Here is a 16978-nt window from a genome sequence, read left to right on the forward strand (position 1 = left end):
TGGTAACCCTTACGGATATTACGCTAAGATAAATAGTCTGGTGCATATGCAGATTACCAGTTACATCTTTACAACGTTGTTCAAATCAAAATGGAGTTGGACGTGGTGCAAGTTTTTATAATTTCCGTTTTAGTACTTTTGCCGCTTCTCTACGAACTAAGCGGAACCTTTAAATACTACGCTAAGATGTGGTTATTTTACGCCATCCTCATGATCGGATCATTACTCACAATTGTATTGGGGTTGCATAGATGGCGAGATCCAGAGAATGCCAAGTGAGTTATTTTGTGTGATTGTTTGTTCAAATGCCGTTTACATCGCCCCAATCCCATCATCTAGCATGTCTAGCGTTAGCAAAGTCGTCCCCACAGAGCTCTATCAAGCTTGCCCCATATTTACAAAGTCGTCCTCATAAAGTTTTCCTCAAAGAAAGTCATCTACTGCTGATCTTTAACAGTTTACCATGAGGTTAAACTTGGACTTAATAATGTTGTTTGTGTGATATGTTTGTTTGAGAATGGAGATTGAGAAGACCAGAGTCCCAGAAAGGTTTTTTTTTAATCAAAATTAACTTTAAAAAAAAAAAGTTTACTCATTTGTAAAAAAAACGATCTGTTTGTAAAGTGTGACTGTGAAGGAAAAGTTTCCGTATAGCGCCACCACTTTTTCATTAGAAATGAAATAATGGTATCTAATTTACTTCAGTCAATGAGGTATTAATTTTTGTAAAAATGAGTGAGAAAGTGGTGGCGCCATACGGAAAGTTATCCACTGACACTGTGAAGGAAAAGTTTCCGTATGGCGCCACCACTTTTTCATTCGAAATAAAATAATATAGTATCTAATTTACCTGATTGATATATCCCTTTTTGTAAAAATGAGTGAAAAAGTGGTGGCGCCATGCGGAAAGTTATCCACTGTGAATTTGGAAGTATTTTAGTAGAATCTGGCTGCTGTAAAGTGTAAACAAATACATGTATGTCAACAGAAACATATCAATTAGTATCAGTCATCACACTAGCTCTGAGGGGCCCTTGATCTTTATTTTGATATAATTAATGAACAGGTTCTTACTAAATACTAAGAACAACACTCAATCAATGAGGTCAGGTCAGGAGGCGATAACGTCACCCTCCTCCCGACGGCGGAACGTAACCCTCCTCTCCGTCGTTGGGAGGAGGGTTACGTTATTGCAAATAGTCAGGAGGGCCCTGCCGTCGATTTCACCAAATTCTTCCCAACTTAGGATTAATCTTAGGACTAAGGACAAGTTAAGTTCCGTATACATGTGACATGGACGTTATGCAATGAACCCATCCTAATTACATGTACTCGTCCTACTAAGTCAAGATGGGATTAATCCCTAGCGTTTCAGAAAATTGGTTGCTGGGCCCTCAGCTTCGTGTTGCATGCAACAACGGAGGAGTCCAACCTGGGCACTGGAAAACATCACACCATCTTGAGCAGTTGATGGTAGTTGATTTTTCTTGTTAGTTCATTTCCCCATCTATTGCGGTGCTACCACTGGATTTGCATTGCTGTTGGGCGAAATCTTTGAAAATTGCAAATTTTAATATTTGCACACAAAACCATCACTATGTGTTGACTACTTTGTTTGCCCCACAAGACATAAAAGATGCACGGCTGAGACACTAAATTGACAGTCACTACAATTTGCATTTAATATAACCCTTTTATAGGCCTGGTTCATGTACATGTAGCTCTACATCAACTGCTGCAGTTGTTGTCATCTAATAGAGACATCTGTCTTTTACATTAACTGTCAAATTAATTTGTTTCTTTATTTTAGCAGGAAGTTTATCAACAAGTGGCAGCCCAGTTTCTTTCAACTCAGTATTATCTGTCAGCCTGATCTTTGATTAATTGTTCGTCTGACTGAGTATCCTAGCTTTGTCAGGGGGTTGGGTGGAGGGGGGGGGGACTTTATTTGGGTAACTTTGTACATTGTTGTAGGAGGTAAACTTGTGTGGGGGAGTGTCTATGTTGCTAGGGACTTGCTTTGAGACAAGATTTCTAACTTCCTGGTATTTTCCCTTTCAGACCTGGAATTTCACCTTTGAAAGGGCAAGGCCGTTTTCATTTTGCAGAGGGCTCTTCCATTAAAAAAATGTTAAAGTCAATGGGGAACTTTTGAAGGGGCACCACGGCCAAGACCAGGAGCAATGCTGGCAATGGCCTTTGTGGTCTGTGTGCAATGTTCCAGGCCTGCCATTTGTTGGATCAACTTGTGTTGATAAATGAGGGCAGGCTTACAGTCCATCAAATTCTTGTGTTTTCTTCCTGGGTTGTGTGACACAAAGGCGACAACAACAACCAACATGACCAAAGCTGAAACTGAACAGAAATTGAAGTTTGTTTGTCATGTTTGTTGAATGATGTAAAGAGAGTAAAGGAAAACTGTTCAAGATTGGTTGTCATGGTTGTGGAGAGAACCAGAATTAGAAACTTAGAATGTGAGAAACCTCCGGTCTAAAAAGAAATCCCTACATTGAAGAAAAAAAAATCCTGGAGTAACACCAAGTAATCGGAGGTCAGAAGTTTGGTTCTATAATTGCCAAGTCAAACATTTCATAAGACTTCAAGCTGAGTCAAGTTTTTATGATGGACACAAAAATATATTACAATCAAGTAGCAATCATCTGTGTTGTTTATTAACTAAACAAAATTGTCATATTTTTACTAATTGTTTAACCGTTTATATATTTCCTGCAGGTTAATTTGTTGGATATTGTCGTACACATCAAAGTTATTTGGTATTCGAGCTGAGATACGCGGTTCTGAGAATCTAAGACATGATAAACCCTGTGTAGTGGTTGCTAACCACCAATCTTCACTGGACTTATTTGGTAATTATCATATACATGTACAATGTAGTCAGTCGGGGCTAGAGTTTTACACTAAACTGCAGGCCGAAAGCCAGTGTACTGCAATTTTAATGTAAACTCATGACTTGGTAATTCTGATGTTTACATGTATTTTTTTTTTTTTCAATTACCTTAATCTCAAACATTTAGATTTTGGTGTTTAAAACTAAATTGTTGTCCAGTAATTTTTTTTAGTGACAGGCCCTTGTAGATTTTTACCCCAGATTCGGGCCATGAAAGTGGCTTCCTAAATCTACCACTTCCTCCAACCCAAACCCAATAGTGTTGTAGCATTGCATCCGCCATATCTCACTACCTCCATGATTGAAGTTACTTTATTGTGAATACTGACTTCATTTTCATATATGGCCCACTAGCAGATTCCTTTACAATGGTAACAGTACTGCAATTCCCATACTGATGTACATGTAACCACAGGAAAACTAAAGAAACAATGACGTCATTAGTTCAAGTGTGTGTTGTCCATGACCCCACAGTGGTCTGCGCAGCAGCTTGTGTTTTCCTTTGATCTCCTCCTATGGGATCTTATCAAGGTCAACCTGTTACAATCCAGAAGGTTCTCATCCAATGCACTTATTAGATGACATCTGTTAGACAATACACATGCACATCCGCTGCTTTGTTCAGCAAAGTATTCCAGGTGTTTCTATTGTTAAAGGAATATGTAGGTCATTTTTGTCAAAGTAGTAAATTAAGACCATCTTCTACATGTACCTGCCAAGCGTGTCAAGATAAGAGCTACTATAAACATAAATATTAATAGTAAACTTGCGGGTACAACCATGGGTAAAAACTCTTTTGAGGGAGTGGTGGCCCTGAAAAGAGCAGGTGTGGTCTCGACGTTTCGAACAGTATACTCTGCTCGTCTTCAGGATAAATGCACGCATCCAACTTTAGAGCAAGGACATGAAGGTTGTCTGATTTTAGTCAAAAACAACTAAAACTGATTTATGTTAGGATTTTGTGCATGTTCAATGTATTCTCAAATTAATGTTGCCAAGGTTATACTTAAAATTGTATTGTTTTTGCTTGTGTGTGTGTGTGTGTGTGTGTGTGTGTTTTGGGTTTATTTTTAGGGTGGGGAAGGGTGATCTTCTCATGCTTATTTCTTGCTATAATTTCTTGACCTTTGGTACTGGTATGAACTTTTGATTAATTTGCCGATGGAAATTAAACTGACACTATTATTATTCCAAACACTTTCAAAATGATAATAAGCATCAATGAGTCTTGTCCACAGGAAACTGAATGACTTCATAAATGTTTACCTTTAAAATCAACAGGAATGTACATGAATGGTGTGTGGCCCGAAAGATGTGTACCCCTGGCAAAGAAAGAACTTCGGATGGTCCCATTTTATGGATGGGTGGCTTGGCTGACAGGAGCAATATTTATTGACAGACTCAACACGGAGACTGCTAAAGGAACCATTGAAGGAACAGTCAAAATTCTCAGAGATCAGAATGTAAATAATCTCTGCTTGGAAACTTATCTGGACCGTTTTTACATTACATGTATCAAGCTCTGATCCTTGCTTGTTTTATTTATTTTATTTTATTCAACATCCAACAGCGCAAGCACCGACGGATACAAATTGAACATTATAAAAACAGTAAAATTGCTGAAAGCTTCATATCATTATTCTGTGTTAACATAGTTTACATAATAAAATGAGAATAGACAAAATTTGCTCTGCTCTCGTACTACCCGATGCAGTATCAGATTTTTACTTATACATCACAAAGGCTACAATTCTCTACATGTGGGTTGAAAAGTCTTGTCGCACCTCATGGGTAGGGTTTGGACATTGATTATGCCATGGTTTAAGCATCAGTGACAAATGGCACCCACAGCTTTGCCTCAGTGCCATTTTCACCCTCTGGTGTACAAATTGCTGTGGACCCTGTCACATATTGTTTATATTGTATTCAGAATGCAACATTTAAACTGAATCTGGGTTTTTTTCTGTGCATGTTCTTGAAAGTCTGCACTGTGTTTCTCAAAACTGAACTGAAGTTAACTGCTTTTATTCGATGGTTTGTGGGTCGTTGTTTTGTTTTTTTCAGCTGAAAATATGGGTATTTCCTGAAGGAACACGAAACCATGATGCTGGATTATTACCATTCAAGAAAGGTGCCTTTCACCTAGCTATAACAGCTCAGGTAAGAAGAATTGCTGCGTTTAAAGGCAGTGGACACTACTCAAAATAATTGTTAGAATAAAAACTTACTTGGTAACGATTAAGAGAGCTTTTGATAGTATCAAACATTGCGAGAAACTGCTCCTTCTGAAGTAACATAGTTTTCAAGAAAGAAGTACTTTGCCACTAAATATTAGAATTTGATTGAGAGACTTGAGAATTAGATTTTGAGGTGTCAAAATCAAGCAACTAAAAGCAGACAACTGTGAGTGACATTATTATCTGGCACTTGATGACCAATTCAGTTTAAACTTTCACAGGTTTGTTATTTTGAGCATACATGTATGTTGAGATACACCAAGTGAGAAGAATGGTTTTTGACAGTTTTACCAAAAGGTGTCCAGTGTCTTTAATTACTTTCAATTTGGGTTGTTGTGGCCAATCAGGTCCAGTGCATTGGAGTCAAGCTGCTATAAGAGAGTGAGTTCATTCAACCTTGACTGGGGACACTTCATCATGGTCACTTAGTCCTTTGGATGGATTTAGAGTATCCTTTGTGTTGTGTAATGCATTTGTAGAGAAGAGAATTTGCCCCATCGTGTGGGATAAAGTACAATGTAAAAACTGCCTATTATTGTTATTATTATAGTTGGGTTAAGTCTGATGACATAAGCCTGGTTCATAGGTTCATGCGGTTACGATGCAAATTTGAAGTTAATTTGATGTCACAACTCTGTTTTCTCTGCGATATTCGTAAGAGAGTTGAGCTCAACTCACCCCATGCGAATTGTTTGTTGCGAATTTTTCACGCCAACATTCGTATCGCATTCGCTTCGGCAGGAAGTATGAACCAGGCTTTACTTTACACAGTCTAAAATTCTCTCTTCATGATGCATTTTATGCATAAAGACTACTACATGTATGATGGATAATATCATACAGGTTTTTGGAAGTGTACATCAAGTTGAATCCTGTAGTATTTATTAGAGCAGCCAAGAACTAGATGGTTCAACCAAACTAGATGGATGAGTTTAGAAAAAAATCAGCAAAAATTTGAGTTTTGTGTAAATACATGGACTCATACATGGAAGTTTATATTAGCAATTTGAAATAAGAATTACATAAAAAGTTTTTTTGACAATTTCGTTCACTTGTTGCAGTCCAGATGAACAAAGAATTGCAGTAGTGACATGACTGATATTAATTCCAAATTTATCAACAGTTGAAGTTTTCACTCAGATGAAGCGTTATTAAGATTATTTTGTTTCACCAATCATGAAGTGTACATTTAATATTTGCCTTTTTTGTTTTGTTTCATTGACTTCTTAGGTGCCCATTTGCCCTGTTGTGTTCTCGTCATACTCAGAATTTTACAGCAAAAAAGAAAAGCGTTTTGGAACTGGTGAGTTAATGTAGGAACCATTTCATGTGGATACTATTGCAGTCCATTGTACATTGGCTTGCGAAACATGGAACTGAGAAAATGTCTCAGATTTCAGGACCAAAGCCCTTTTATAATAAGGAGCAAGTTCAATCAAGGACCATAGTTAAAGACACTGGACACTATTGGTAATTGTCAAAGATAGCCTTCACAGTTGGTGTATCTCAACATATGCATAAAAAAAAACTGTAAAAATTTGAGCTCAATTGGTCGTTGAAGTTGCGAGATAATAATGAAAGAAAAAATACCCTTGTCCCACGAAGTTGTGTGCTTTCAGATGCTTGATTTCGAGACGTCAGAATCTAATTCTGAGGTCACGAAATCAAATTCGTGGAAAATTATTTCTTTCTGGAAAACTTTGTTACTTCAGAAGGAGCCGTTTTTAAAATACAAAATTCATACAGCTATACAAATGATGGCGGAGCAAAAGCCAAATCACAAGCTGAGGTCTGACAAAAGGCACTTGTAGTTTGTTCTTGTTTCATTAAGCAAGACACTTCATGCACTTGGCCAAAATTGCTTCATACTTTGTGGAAAGGGTGTACATGTACATATGCACATGTACGTGTATAGCCATACCTGTACTTAGCTCCTGTGTGTTTTAGAATGAGGGGATAAAAGAGAAGGCAGCAAGGTCTTAGACATGTTTTTGTTAAACTGGCATGGTTGTCCTATAAACCTTTCTATTAAAAACATCCAGGAACCTTTAGAAGTTGAGAACAAATGTGACAGATAAGCCTTATGTGTTTTTGACATACATGTACATGTAGATGGTTGCAGCTCTGTACTTAATGGGCAGTGGACACTATTGGTAATTACTCAAAATAATTATTAATAGCATGTAACCTTACTTGGCATGCTTGTAATGAGTAATGGGGAGCTGTTGATAGTATAAAACATTGCGAGACACGGCTCCCTCTGAAGTAACGTAGTTTTCAAGACAGAAGTAATTTTCCACGAATTTGATTTTGAGACCTCAGAATTAGATTTTGAGGTCTTGAAATCACCCATTTGAAAGCAGTAAAAGCACACAACTTCGTGTGACATGGGTGTTTTTTCTTTTTTATCTCGCAACCTTGAGGCAACCGATTGAGATAAAACTTTCATTGTTATTTTATTTGTATGTTGAGATCCACCAAGTGAGAAGACTGGTCTTTGCTCATTTTTGACAATTACAAATAGCGTCCAGTGTCTTCAAAATAATCTTCCTTTTGAGATATGCAATGTGAACATTATTAAGATAATTATTATTTATTTTGATTTTGAATTCTACTTTAGAGTTTATTAGGGTATTTAAGGCATACAGTATCTAGATTATATTCATGATGGTTTTAATTTCATTAAGATGGTTCATTTTGTTTCTCAAATTAGGAAAATTTACGGTCACAATTCTCCCACCGATCATGACAGATGGGAAGACAAGCGAAGATGTTGCAGAACTGACTGAACAAATACGCAAACAAATGCTGAATGTGTACAATGAAAGCTCAATGCAAAGACTGGAGAGCAATGGTGTTAACTAGGCCAGGAACATTCCCCGAAGAGGTTTGGTTTGTAACTGCAGTTCCCATGTGTCGGGTACCAGCCTATTTCTCGCAGATTCTTAAATGCAAAGTCTGGCTTCCTGAGGACAGTACATTTGTTACTAAGACTTTAGGTTATAGGTACCAGTTGTCATCTACCCCGAAGACTTGTCATCTTAGTCTGGCTCCCTTAAGGCACTGCATATGAAACAAGTTTTTGTGCCTTTGACACTAGATCATAGGGCTCTTTGGACACAATGCTGGAGCTAAGGTTAGAAAAGCTCTACATGTACTCTTGAGAGTTGTCAGTTGTTGTTTGTACACCGCAAAGTTTTTACTCCTCAGCCATGTTGAAACCATTGTCTATCAGTAAAGACCAGCTGATCAAGCCCACAAGAGGCTAGAGCTGGAGTGATAAAGGAAAACATTGAGACTTTCTAGGTCTTGTTCCTACTAGATTTGCATTGGCTGACGGCTTTAAAGACAAGCACCAGTCTAGCACTTAGAAGATAAGCTTTTTCTCTAGATAGCTGCATCTGAGCTAGCCTGAACATCTGATGTCACACTTTGAGGCTCGTGAATAACGCCAGAGACCTGCCTCCAGTGGCGTGTACATGCACCTTTGACCTACATTTACTTCACATTCTGCAGTCAAATTCTATTGCGGACTTGATAGGAGTGTACTGTTTGGGCATCTATGGAAAGCTCGTGTCACTGCACGTTTATACAATGATATCATTGTATCCAATGGAATCACTGGATCTGAATAGCAGGTACCTGTCTTTATCCTTGCGAATGAAGACAGGGTCCCAGTCCACATCTGAGCATACTTATTTTCTGAACTCTACAACATGACAACCATGGCCAGGATTCCAAGCTCAACATGCTCTATATTTAAACATGGCTAAAGTGACATCCAGCCTATGATGTATTGTACTCTGTTTATGCAGTGCAGCCTTCTGTGTCATTGGAACCAGTCAAACTGTACAAGCCTCCTATTGGCTGGCCCTATGTGGAAAATGATTTTCTTCAGACTGGAACATCTTGTTGTGTGATTTTCTATCTAAACAAAGTCGAAATGTTTTTTAGCAGTTTGGCAGAATTGATTAATTGACAGAATATCGTTAATTTCATAACAGACTTTCAGTTATAATTTCTTTCTGCATTTCTTGTAAGCCTAAGGATCACCAAGGCCCAATAATTAATGCAGAAAATACTGCTTAGCAATTTTCTTTGCTAAGCGAAAAAAATGAGTGGGCAACTGTTGCAACAATGTAAACTTTTAAATTTTTGGCTGGCAACCAGTTTCTGTTAAACAAGTTTTTATCTGTGCTTACCAAGTTTGTATGCTTACAGGCTTTATAAAATTGATTGCATCAAGCTAACTATTTGACTAGGAAATCTTCACATTTTATTTTTATTTTTGTAAACTGGATGTTAGCACCAGTAGAATGGTTAAAGTTACTTTTTTAAACCTGTGTGACTCTATGAATGGTGGTTTCAGAAATTTGCCAAACACAGTTGTAGTTTTACAAATGAAAAAACTAGTATTGTTATAAAATAACGCTTTGGATGAGTACAAGTATGACGAGTATTTTGTGAGTACATATGAGAATGCAAAAACAATAATGTGCTTGAGTACAATTCCAAGAATTACAAATTTGCTGCCAATCAATCAATCAAACAAATCAATCAATCATTCAATCAATCAGTAAATCCATCCACCAATTAGTTAATCAACTAATTAATCAACCAATCAAGTCAAAAGTCTTTTATAAGGTGCCAAGATTAATAAGTTTGTTCTAAGGCGCTGAGGCACAGTTGAATGGTTAGTAAGCCTGCTGGAACAGGTGAGCTTTAAGGAGTGTCTTGAATAAGGTGAGTGAGCTGGCCTTTCTGATCTGTGTAGGAAGCTTGTTTCCACACCTTGGGGCCCGATACAGATAGTCATCTCTTTGCAAGCGTTGAATAATACATGAAGCAAGTTTTTTGGCTCAACAAAAAGGGAACAAGAGGAACACGTACGAAGATGTCTTTGTTGAGATCTCAATTTGAGCAGAGAGAAAATGTGCCATTACTTTTTAAGCTGATGTACAAGTGTGCCAATTGTGACTTTTTGAAATCAAAACATGAGACAAAGATTACAGTTGCCTAATTTTTATTATTCAATGGTTTAATTTGGTTTTATTCACTTTACGTTTTTGAATTTGTTTTCAGCATGCACACATTTGTCAGAAAATGGATTAACATGATTAGTACAATGGGCCAACTTGCGACACCAAAAGTCTGCCGATGATGTTTTTAGCAGTTTGATATCTGAAATAAAAAGGTTTTATCCCCTGGCTGTATCGTAAACTCGGATGTTATCCCTGGCTACTTGGCAGTTAACAGTTGCATAGTCCTTTATCCAAATTCCGCTCTAGTCAAATTTTCTTTGGTAAAACCAAAATAGTTTTTTTTTTACTGAGCAAGTAAGAAGGATTTAGTAGTGATTAGCAATATTACTGACCCAGTAAATTTAAAGGCAGTGGACACTTGGTAATTACTCACAATTTGATCAGCATCAAACCTTACTTAGTAATGAGTAATGGGTTGGTAGTATAACACATTGTGAGAAACAGCTCCCTCTGAAGTGGAGTACTTTTCAAAAAAAAACTAATTATCCACGAATTTGATTTCGAGACCTCAAATTCTAAATTTGAGGTCTCAAAATCAAACATATGAAAGCACACAACTTTGTGGGACATGGGTGTTTTTTCTTTGATTGTTATCTCGCAACTAGGACAACCAATTGAGCTTAAATTTTCACAGGTTTTTTATTTTGTGCATATGTTGAGATACACCAAGTGAGAAGACGGGTCTTTAACAATTACCAATTGTGTCCAGTGTTGTTAAGCATTGACTGTAAAGTACACCACTTTCTGTTATTGAAGGTTGAACATGTTAGAGCATGTAGGAGCTATTTGGGTTGAACATGTCTTTGCAAGGTGCCGCTTTATACTAAATTCTTTACTGGTTATGTGTAGTTCATTTGAAGACTTCATGAAAACTGTGAGGATGTGGTGGATGTAGTTTTGCTATTCAATTGAGTTTTGTTTGATTAACAACTGTGTTAAGCAACTAATTTAGCTGTTTGTCTCTGCATATCTGAATGGAATGTAGTTTCATGCACTGATGTAAGAGTAAATTACTAAAACATGTGCCTGCATTATTCTGTTAACCAAAGTTACCATAAACTGTTATTCTAAGGTATAAGTTGCAGCATTATTGTTCTTTTCTAATCATAATATTTAATTTTAGATAATTGTTTGAGAATGCTTTGAAAATCATGTTTTGTAAAATATCACCCTTTTTTGCTCCAGCCATGCATTAAACTAAACTACATTTACATGATGTATAACACACCTCTTGCTTGTTCTGTATTCTGGTTGGCTGAAACACGGTCAAGTGGGATGAGCTAATTTAGTCTAGTGATAGCGCACGCATTTTTTTGAGGGCTCGGGCACTAGTCTTTCAATTTTTGACTGGTTACAGCACCCTCTCTTGACATGAACTGTTAACAGCAACTAAAAAAACGAATCTGGGGAGAGTTAATACATTCCTTTCTTTTCCAAGTTTCTTTTCTTCTTTCACATTCATAAATACTTGAGGCAGTTTCACTATTCCTATTCCATAGCGCGTCATGTGGGTGTGTATAAACCTGTAAAAAGTGTTGAAACATGGGCGTGACACGCGAGCTTGCACCTGTTCTTATAAGACAGTTTCTTCATTCCTATTGGTCGAGAGTCGTTGCTGAAACAGTTGTGCCACTTCATGTGATACGCGTGACGCGCACAGCATTCCCTTATAAGGAGTTGTTTACCTGAGGGCGGCGGAGGGCTTTACCTTTTCATAGCTGGAGGGGTGTTGAAAGAAATAATTGAACAATTTTTGCATTTATTTTACTTTTTGACCAAAAAGTGTTGATGTTTTTGACCGAAAAGGTATTCATGAATGGGAATCAAAGTGTGTTGAATCGGTTTTAAACTAGTGATTTAAACCCGCTGAGGCCTGGTTCTTGATAATTTACCTCGACAATTATCAAGAACCAGGCCTCGTAGGGATTTAACCACTAGTTGAAAACCTCTTCACCACATATTGATTCCCTTATTTTAGATGAGGTGTGTTATAAAACAAATATTGGCTGGCATAATTTGGTAAATAGTCTATCCCCCTTGGACCTTGGGAAATATATGTAGGTCCCTCTTCTGGTCAATCAAAGTCCCTTGGAGGAATAGAGATGCACTATTGACCTCATTGCCAGTCAATATGTGTATAATAATTAAGCCTGAATATATATTCAATAAATTTGTTTTAAAGGATCATTACAGAATTGGTTTTGCTAGCAAAAAAGTTGCTGGCAGTGTAAGCACTTTATGTTATTCGCCATATAATACGTAAACTGACAAACCTTTGACAAAAGTTTGAGATCGATCGGCCTTCTGGGTCACGACAGAATAGTGAAAAAAACGATTACTGTACAAATTTTGCATTGCATCGTTGCCAAAACAAAAATGTATAAAACGCGCACTGATAAACTCCAAACGCAAAATAAGATTATTTATTTCTCATCAAATATAAAATTTCTGACAGAAATATTTCAAGGGATGTTTTCTACTATCATCATCATTAGACTGTGTAAGTTTTATGTAAATCTGTGATCTTCATGATTTTTGGTTCTTACCATTTCTGTAACGTTCCTTTAAGAAACATGGTTATTCAGCAACAAAATAACAAATGTTAAAAGGTCACAAGGTCATCATTCGAAACATTTACAAGTTGTTAATTTCAGAACAAATCCATGGTGGAGCTAGGAAAGTCGTTTTCATTATTTTCGCAACTTTTTAATATTAGAAACCCTGAAATGTTTAGAGTTAGTTATGATAATTTTTATGTAATGTTGCCAAAATGGACATTACTTATGCTTCTCTTAAAAATAGCAAAGTAGAAAACCTGAGCATGATAAAACAGTACTACATGTAGTGTAGATATTATTTTGTAATTATTAGTAACGTTATAACTAAATACTCAACAATGTGTAGCCAGCTCCGCAGATATTATGTTGTTGTAGCAAAGCTTTTATCTACTGTTCCTTTTTAGGTAGACATTAATGCCGCCTAGTTTCTAGTGTAGATTACAAATTACTACACCATCAATAAAGGATAACTTGTCAATGCATTCTAACTTATACCAGCCGATCCAGATGCATTATCCTTTGGTGAAGTTAGGCTTTTTCTAGGCTAAGGGTAGGGTTGCTTCTGCCCCCCAAACCCAAGCCATGAAAATCAAACAATACATGTAGCTGAAGTCCGTTTGGTTTGGATTAGGTGTTTGCATCATTGGTGCTATTTGTCTTTAACACAATTATAACTAAAGCAAAAGTACCTTTCCTTTGAACTTAAGTGTAGAGATTATGGCTTTTATAGTTTTATGTATTACTTAATATTGGATTGCATGCTAATTTTGGGTATTTATGTTTCCTACATGTATTGCATGCCACATTGTCACATCTTAACATTTCCAAGGGGCAGGAAGTGCTTTGAGATTTATGTAGCTTGGCATAAAAGGCCTAGCTAGGACCCAGCCTTCGATTTCACAAAGAGTTAGGACTCGTCTTATCTCGAGTTAGGATGAGTCCTAACTTGGGATTAATCTTAAGGTCTGCATGCTACAGTGCAGGGTTGGCACTCGTCCCATGTACTAAGATTAATCCTAAGTTAGGAAGAGTTTAGTGAAATCGACGGCTGGTCCCATCCCATTCTCCTAAAAACCAACAACTGTTAGATGTGCCTCTGTGCATGCTGGCATGGTATATTTAAAATATGTTATTGTATTTATCACTGAATAATGGATGTACATGTACATGTACTTGTATTAGTATGCAGGAAACAAAATGCCACATTTTATTTCTAAGAGCTTCCGGTTGCCAATTAACAGTATTTTGGAATTATGTCAAGAAATTTGTAAAACAAATTTGATTGTGTATTTTCATGTTTCATTTTGTTTACAAGTTTAAGACACTTTTTTTGTACTGTTTAGGCATTGTATCTCTCATACTACAATGTAGATTTGCTGCAATTGCAGTGGCCAATTTCCATGACTCTGCTTAAATTAATGTAAATGAACAATCGTTTTCACGGAAGCAGAACAAAAAAATGCTTAAAGGGGCACTGTCTTCGAGATCAAAGTGTGTCTGTGGCTGACATTAAATTCTGAACATTAACTTCTAACCCTGTTACTGCAAGCGTGCATGCGATAATAAATTACAGCGCCCATTGAAGCTTTTGTTGGCGATGAGACAGTTAACGTGCTTGTGTAATAACTTAGTAAGATTTCATGTTTCCACGTCACTGACAGACTATTATCAGGATGACAGTGCTCCTTTAACATACAATATAAGCATATTTTGCCTGCAGGTTAAGAACAAATTTATGCTTGGCTTACACACCTATGCCTGTAAGCTCAGTTTTCCATGCATGTGAAGCCATGAAACTGTGCCAAAAATGTAAAAGCGCGGTTTTGTAGCCTAATTCCTTAAAATTTGTGCAAGAGTGTTTCCTGTTTTGATTTCAGTTCATTTCAGTTTGGATTATTCAATTTTAATGAGCCTGCCCAAGATATTTGAAGCAACACATCTGTTTTTAGTCTGAGTGATTCAAAAGTCATTGCAAAAGACAAAGTTAGGAAGCCAATATTAAATGAAGATTGTGTTTTTTCTGGTGTAAATGCAAGTTACTCTTTTAAGTTACACACTTAATGTACATACCTTAAGTTGCTAGTAGTTAACAGACTAAACTGACAACATTTCTTTCACATTTTTGTATATTTTGTAATCCTTACTGAATTTAACATTTCTTAACTTGCCAACAAATGGTGTGCTTGGTTTTTGCTCTTATTTTTTCTTGAAAATTCAATAAAAATTCACATATTTTTCTGTAATGCTTTTGATGTGTCAATAAATTGCGTTTTTGTAAGAATAAGTTAACATTCCTGTAAATGAATCAACATTAATGAATGAATGTGCAGCCAATAAGTGCCATTAGTAAGTATAATGTATGTGTATAAGCCTTAGTTATACAGTAACCATATTTGTAATGTTCCTGTTTCAATGTCGTTAATCAATACTAAATTTGAGTTGTCAAAAAGGTGCCAGACTAGTTTCCCTGCATGCACAGTTTGTTTCCTCATGAAACTAAATGGAACACTGACCAGACTGAGGGGCTTCAATGTGATCATTGTCTATAGCAATGTCAAGGACCCAAAACTTTTTTAACAATACACTTTGAAGTACCTTTTTGTTGTTATCAACAACAGATGTATGATGTTGTACGGTTAACTTGATGCTTAGTATGTGTAGGTACATGTACATGACAGACACTGGACACCTTTGGTAATTGTCAAAAACCAGTCTTCTCACTTGGTGTACATTTATCTTAACATACATGTATGCACAAAATAACAAACCTGTGAAAATTTTATCTATCAGTGAATTTGCGAGAGAATAATGGAAGAAAAAGCACCCTTGTAACACAAAGTTGCGAGTGCTTTCAGATGCTTGATTTCAAGACCTCAAAATCAAATTCTGAGTTCTCAAAATCAAATTCAAATACTTTAGTCCCTGTTAGTGGAAAATTACTACTGTACGTTTACTTCAGAGGGAGTCGTTTCTCACAACTTGGTATACTATCAACAGCTTTTCATTGATAGTTGACAAGTAAGTTTTTATGCTAACAGTGATTAGCATAGTGTCTAGTGCCTAGTGTCTAGTCATTTATTCACTCGCTCAATAGTTTCAACTGTTAAAACAGTTTTTCTGACCTTATGAGAAAATGCAATTTGAGCTACTGATGTTAACAGTATAAATACATTGTGTTTGAAACACAGCTTCACCAGAGCATTTTTCTTCTTTGACTTTTTTTCCCCCTGGGATGAGGGTTACTGGGATGACAGGCCACTATTAAAGGGTCTATGTAACTTTTGTATGACAAAAAACACAATGTCCACAGATTTACACTAAACTTACACAGTTTGAAGATAATGATAGTAGAAAGCTTCCCTGAAAATATTATGTGCTGAGGTGCTGTAGTTTTTTGGGAAATGAGTAAAACAATGTCAAGACAATAATTTTCATCTCATGGGAACAAAATTATTTTAATCATTTACAAACATAAATGTTAGTCATGGACATTTTGAAAGAGTACCCAAATCCTTTAAACTTTGAAATAAAAATACAATATCTGATTTCAGCAAATTGTACATGTAGGAGGGTAGTTATGTTATTTTCAAACTTATTTTGCTTATGTATGAAAGTAAAGTCTAAATAATGAATTGTTTAGTATATCTACGTAGGGTCCGAGAGAGGATATTGAAGTCATAAATTCTTGCTGTCTTCACACAGCAAGGTTCTTGTTGGCTCTACATCCTGGTTCCAGTCCAAGTTCAGTCTACATTGTTCCAGTCATAGTTGTCATCATAGTTGAATTGTATGTTCATTCGGTACAATGTACAGAAAAAAACAGAATGATGAACCCCTGTTATTATGTAAAATTGTTTAAGTGATTTGACTTCAGCCAATCACATGACAGCCCTGTGTACAAAATGCTGCTGATTGGTCCAAGTTTTGTTAAACTGTTAATTCAATTATTTGCTGGTGCTTGGGATATATAAAATTTAAACATTCAAACAGAAACTTTGAATATTAAAGACAAATTATTTATGAATAACTTGCCTGAATTTTTTTAAAGTTCTATTATGTTTTTATCTGCCTAACAAAACTTTAGGTTTAGAGTTCACAAAATTACTGTCCAGTTTGAATAAAGGGCATGTCCCAAATCCTCCACAATCCGTCCCTAACTTTAATGATATATTTAATGGAGAGGAAATTGCAGAGCTAAAGCCACCTTAATGAAGGGTACTTCCACCAAAGTTC

At 36.4% G+C, this 16978-nt stretch overlaps 1 protein-coding gene across 1 annotated transcript; it reads left to right on the forward strand.

Moving 5' to 3' along the window:
* Positions 1–8: 8 nt before the first annotated feature.
* LOC139948212 (1-acyl-sn-glycerol-3-phosphate acyltransferase alpha-like) lies at positions 9–10141 on the forward strand. The gene is made up of 6 exons (XM_071946290.1): positions 9–275; positions 2734–2867; positions 4190–4371; positions 4973–5068; positions 6376–6448; positions 7859–10141. Exons 1-6 carry the CDS (start codon positions 91–93, stop codon positions 8008–8010), a joined length of 822 nt encoding a protein of 273 aa, XP_071802391.1. The 5' UTR covers positions 9–90; the 3' UTR covers positions 8011–10141.
* Positions 10142–16978: the final 6837 nt, after the last annotated feature.

Source organism: Asterias amurensis, chromosome 15, assembly GCF_032118995.1.
Source record: "Asterias amurensis chromosome 15, ASM3211899v1".
Taxonomy (NCBI): domain Eukaryota; kingdom Metazoa; phylum Echinodermata; class Asteroidea; order Forcipulatida; family Asteriidae; genus Asterias; species Asterias amurensis.

Coding starts and splice junctions, on each gene's coding strand:
- LOC139948212 (XM_071946290.1), top strand. CDS start 91: ATGGAGTTGGACGTGGTGCAAGTTTTTATAATTTCCGTTTTAGTACTT. Junction 2,868..4,189: donor ATCTTCACTGGACTTATTTG/GTAATTATCATA, acceptor TAAAATCAACAG/GAATGTACATGAATGGTGTG. Junction 5,069..6,375: donor ACCTAGCTATAACAGCTCAG/GTAAGAAGAATT, acceptor TTGACTTCTTAG/GTGCCCATTTGCCCTGTTGT.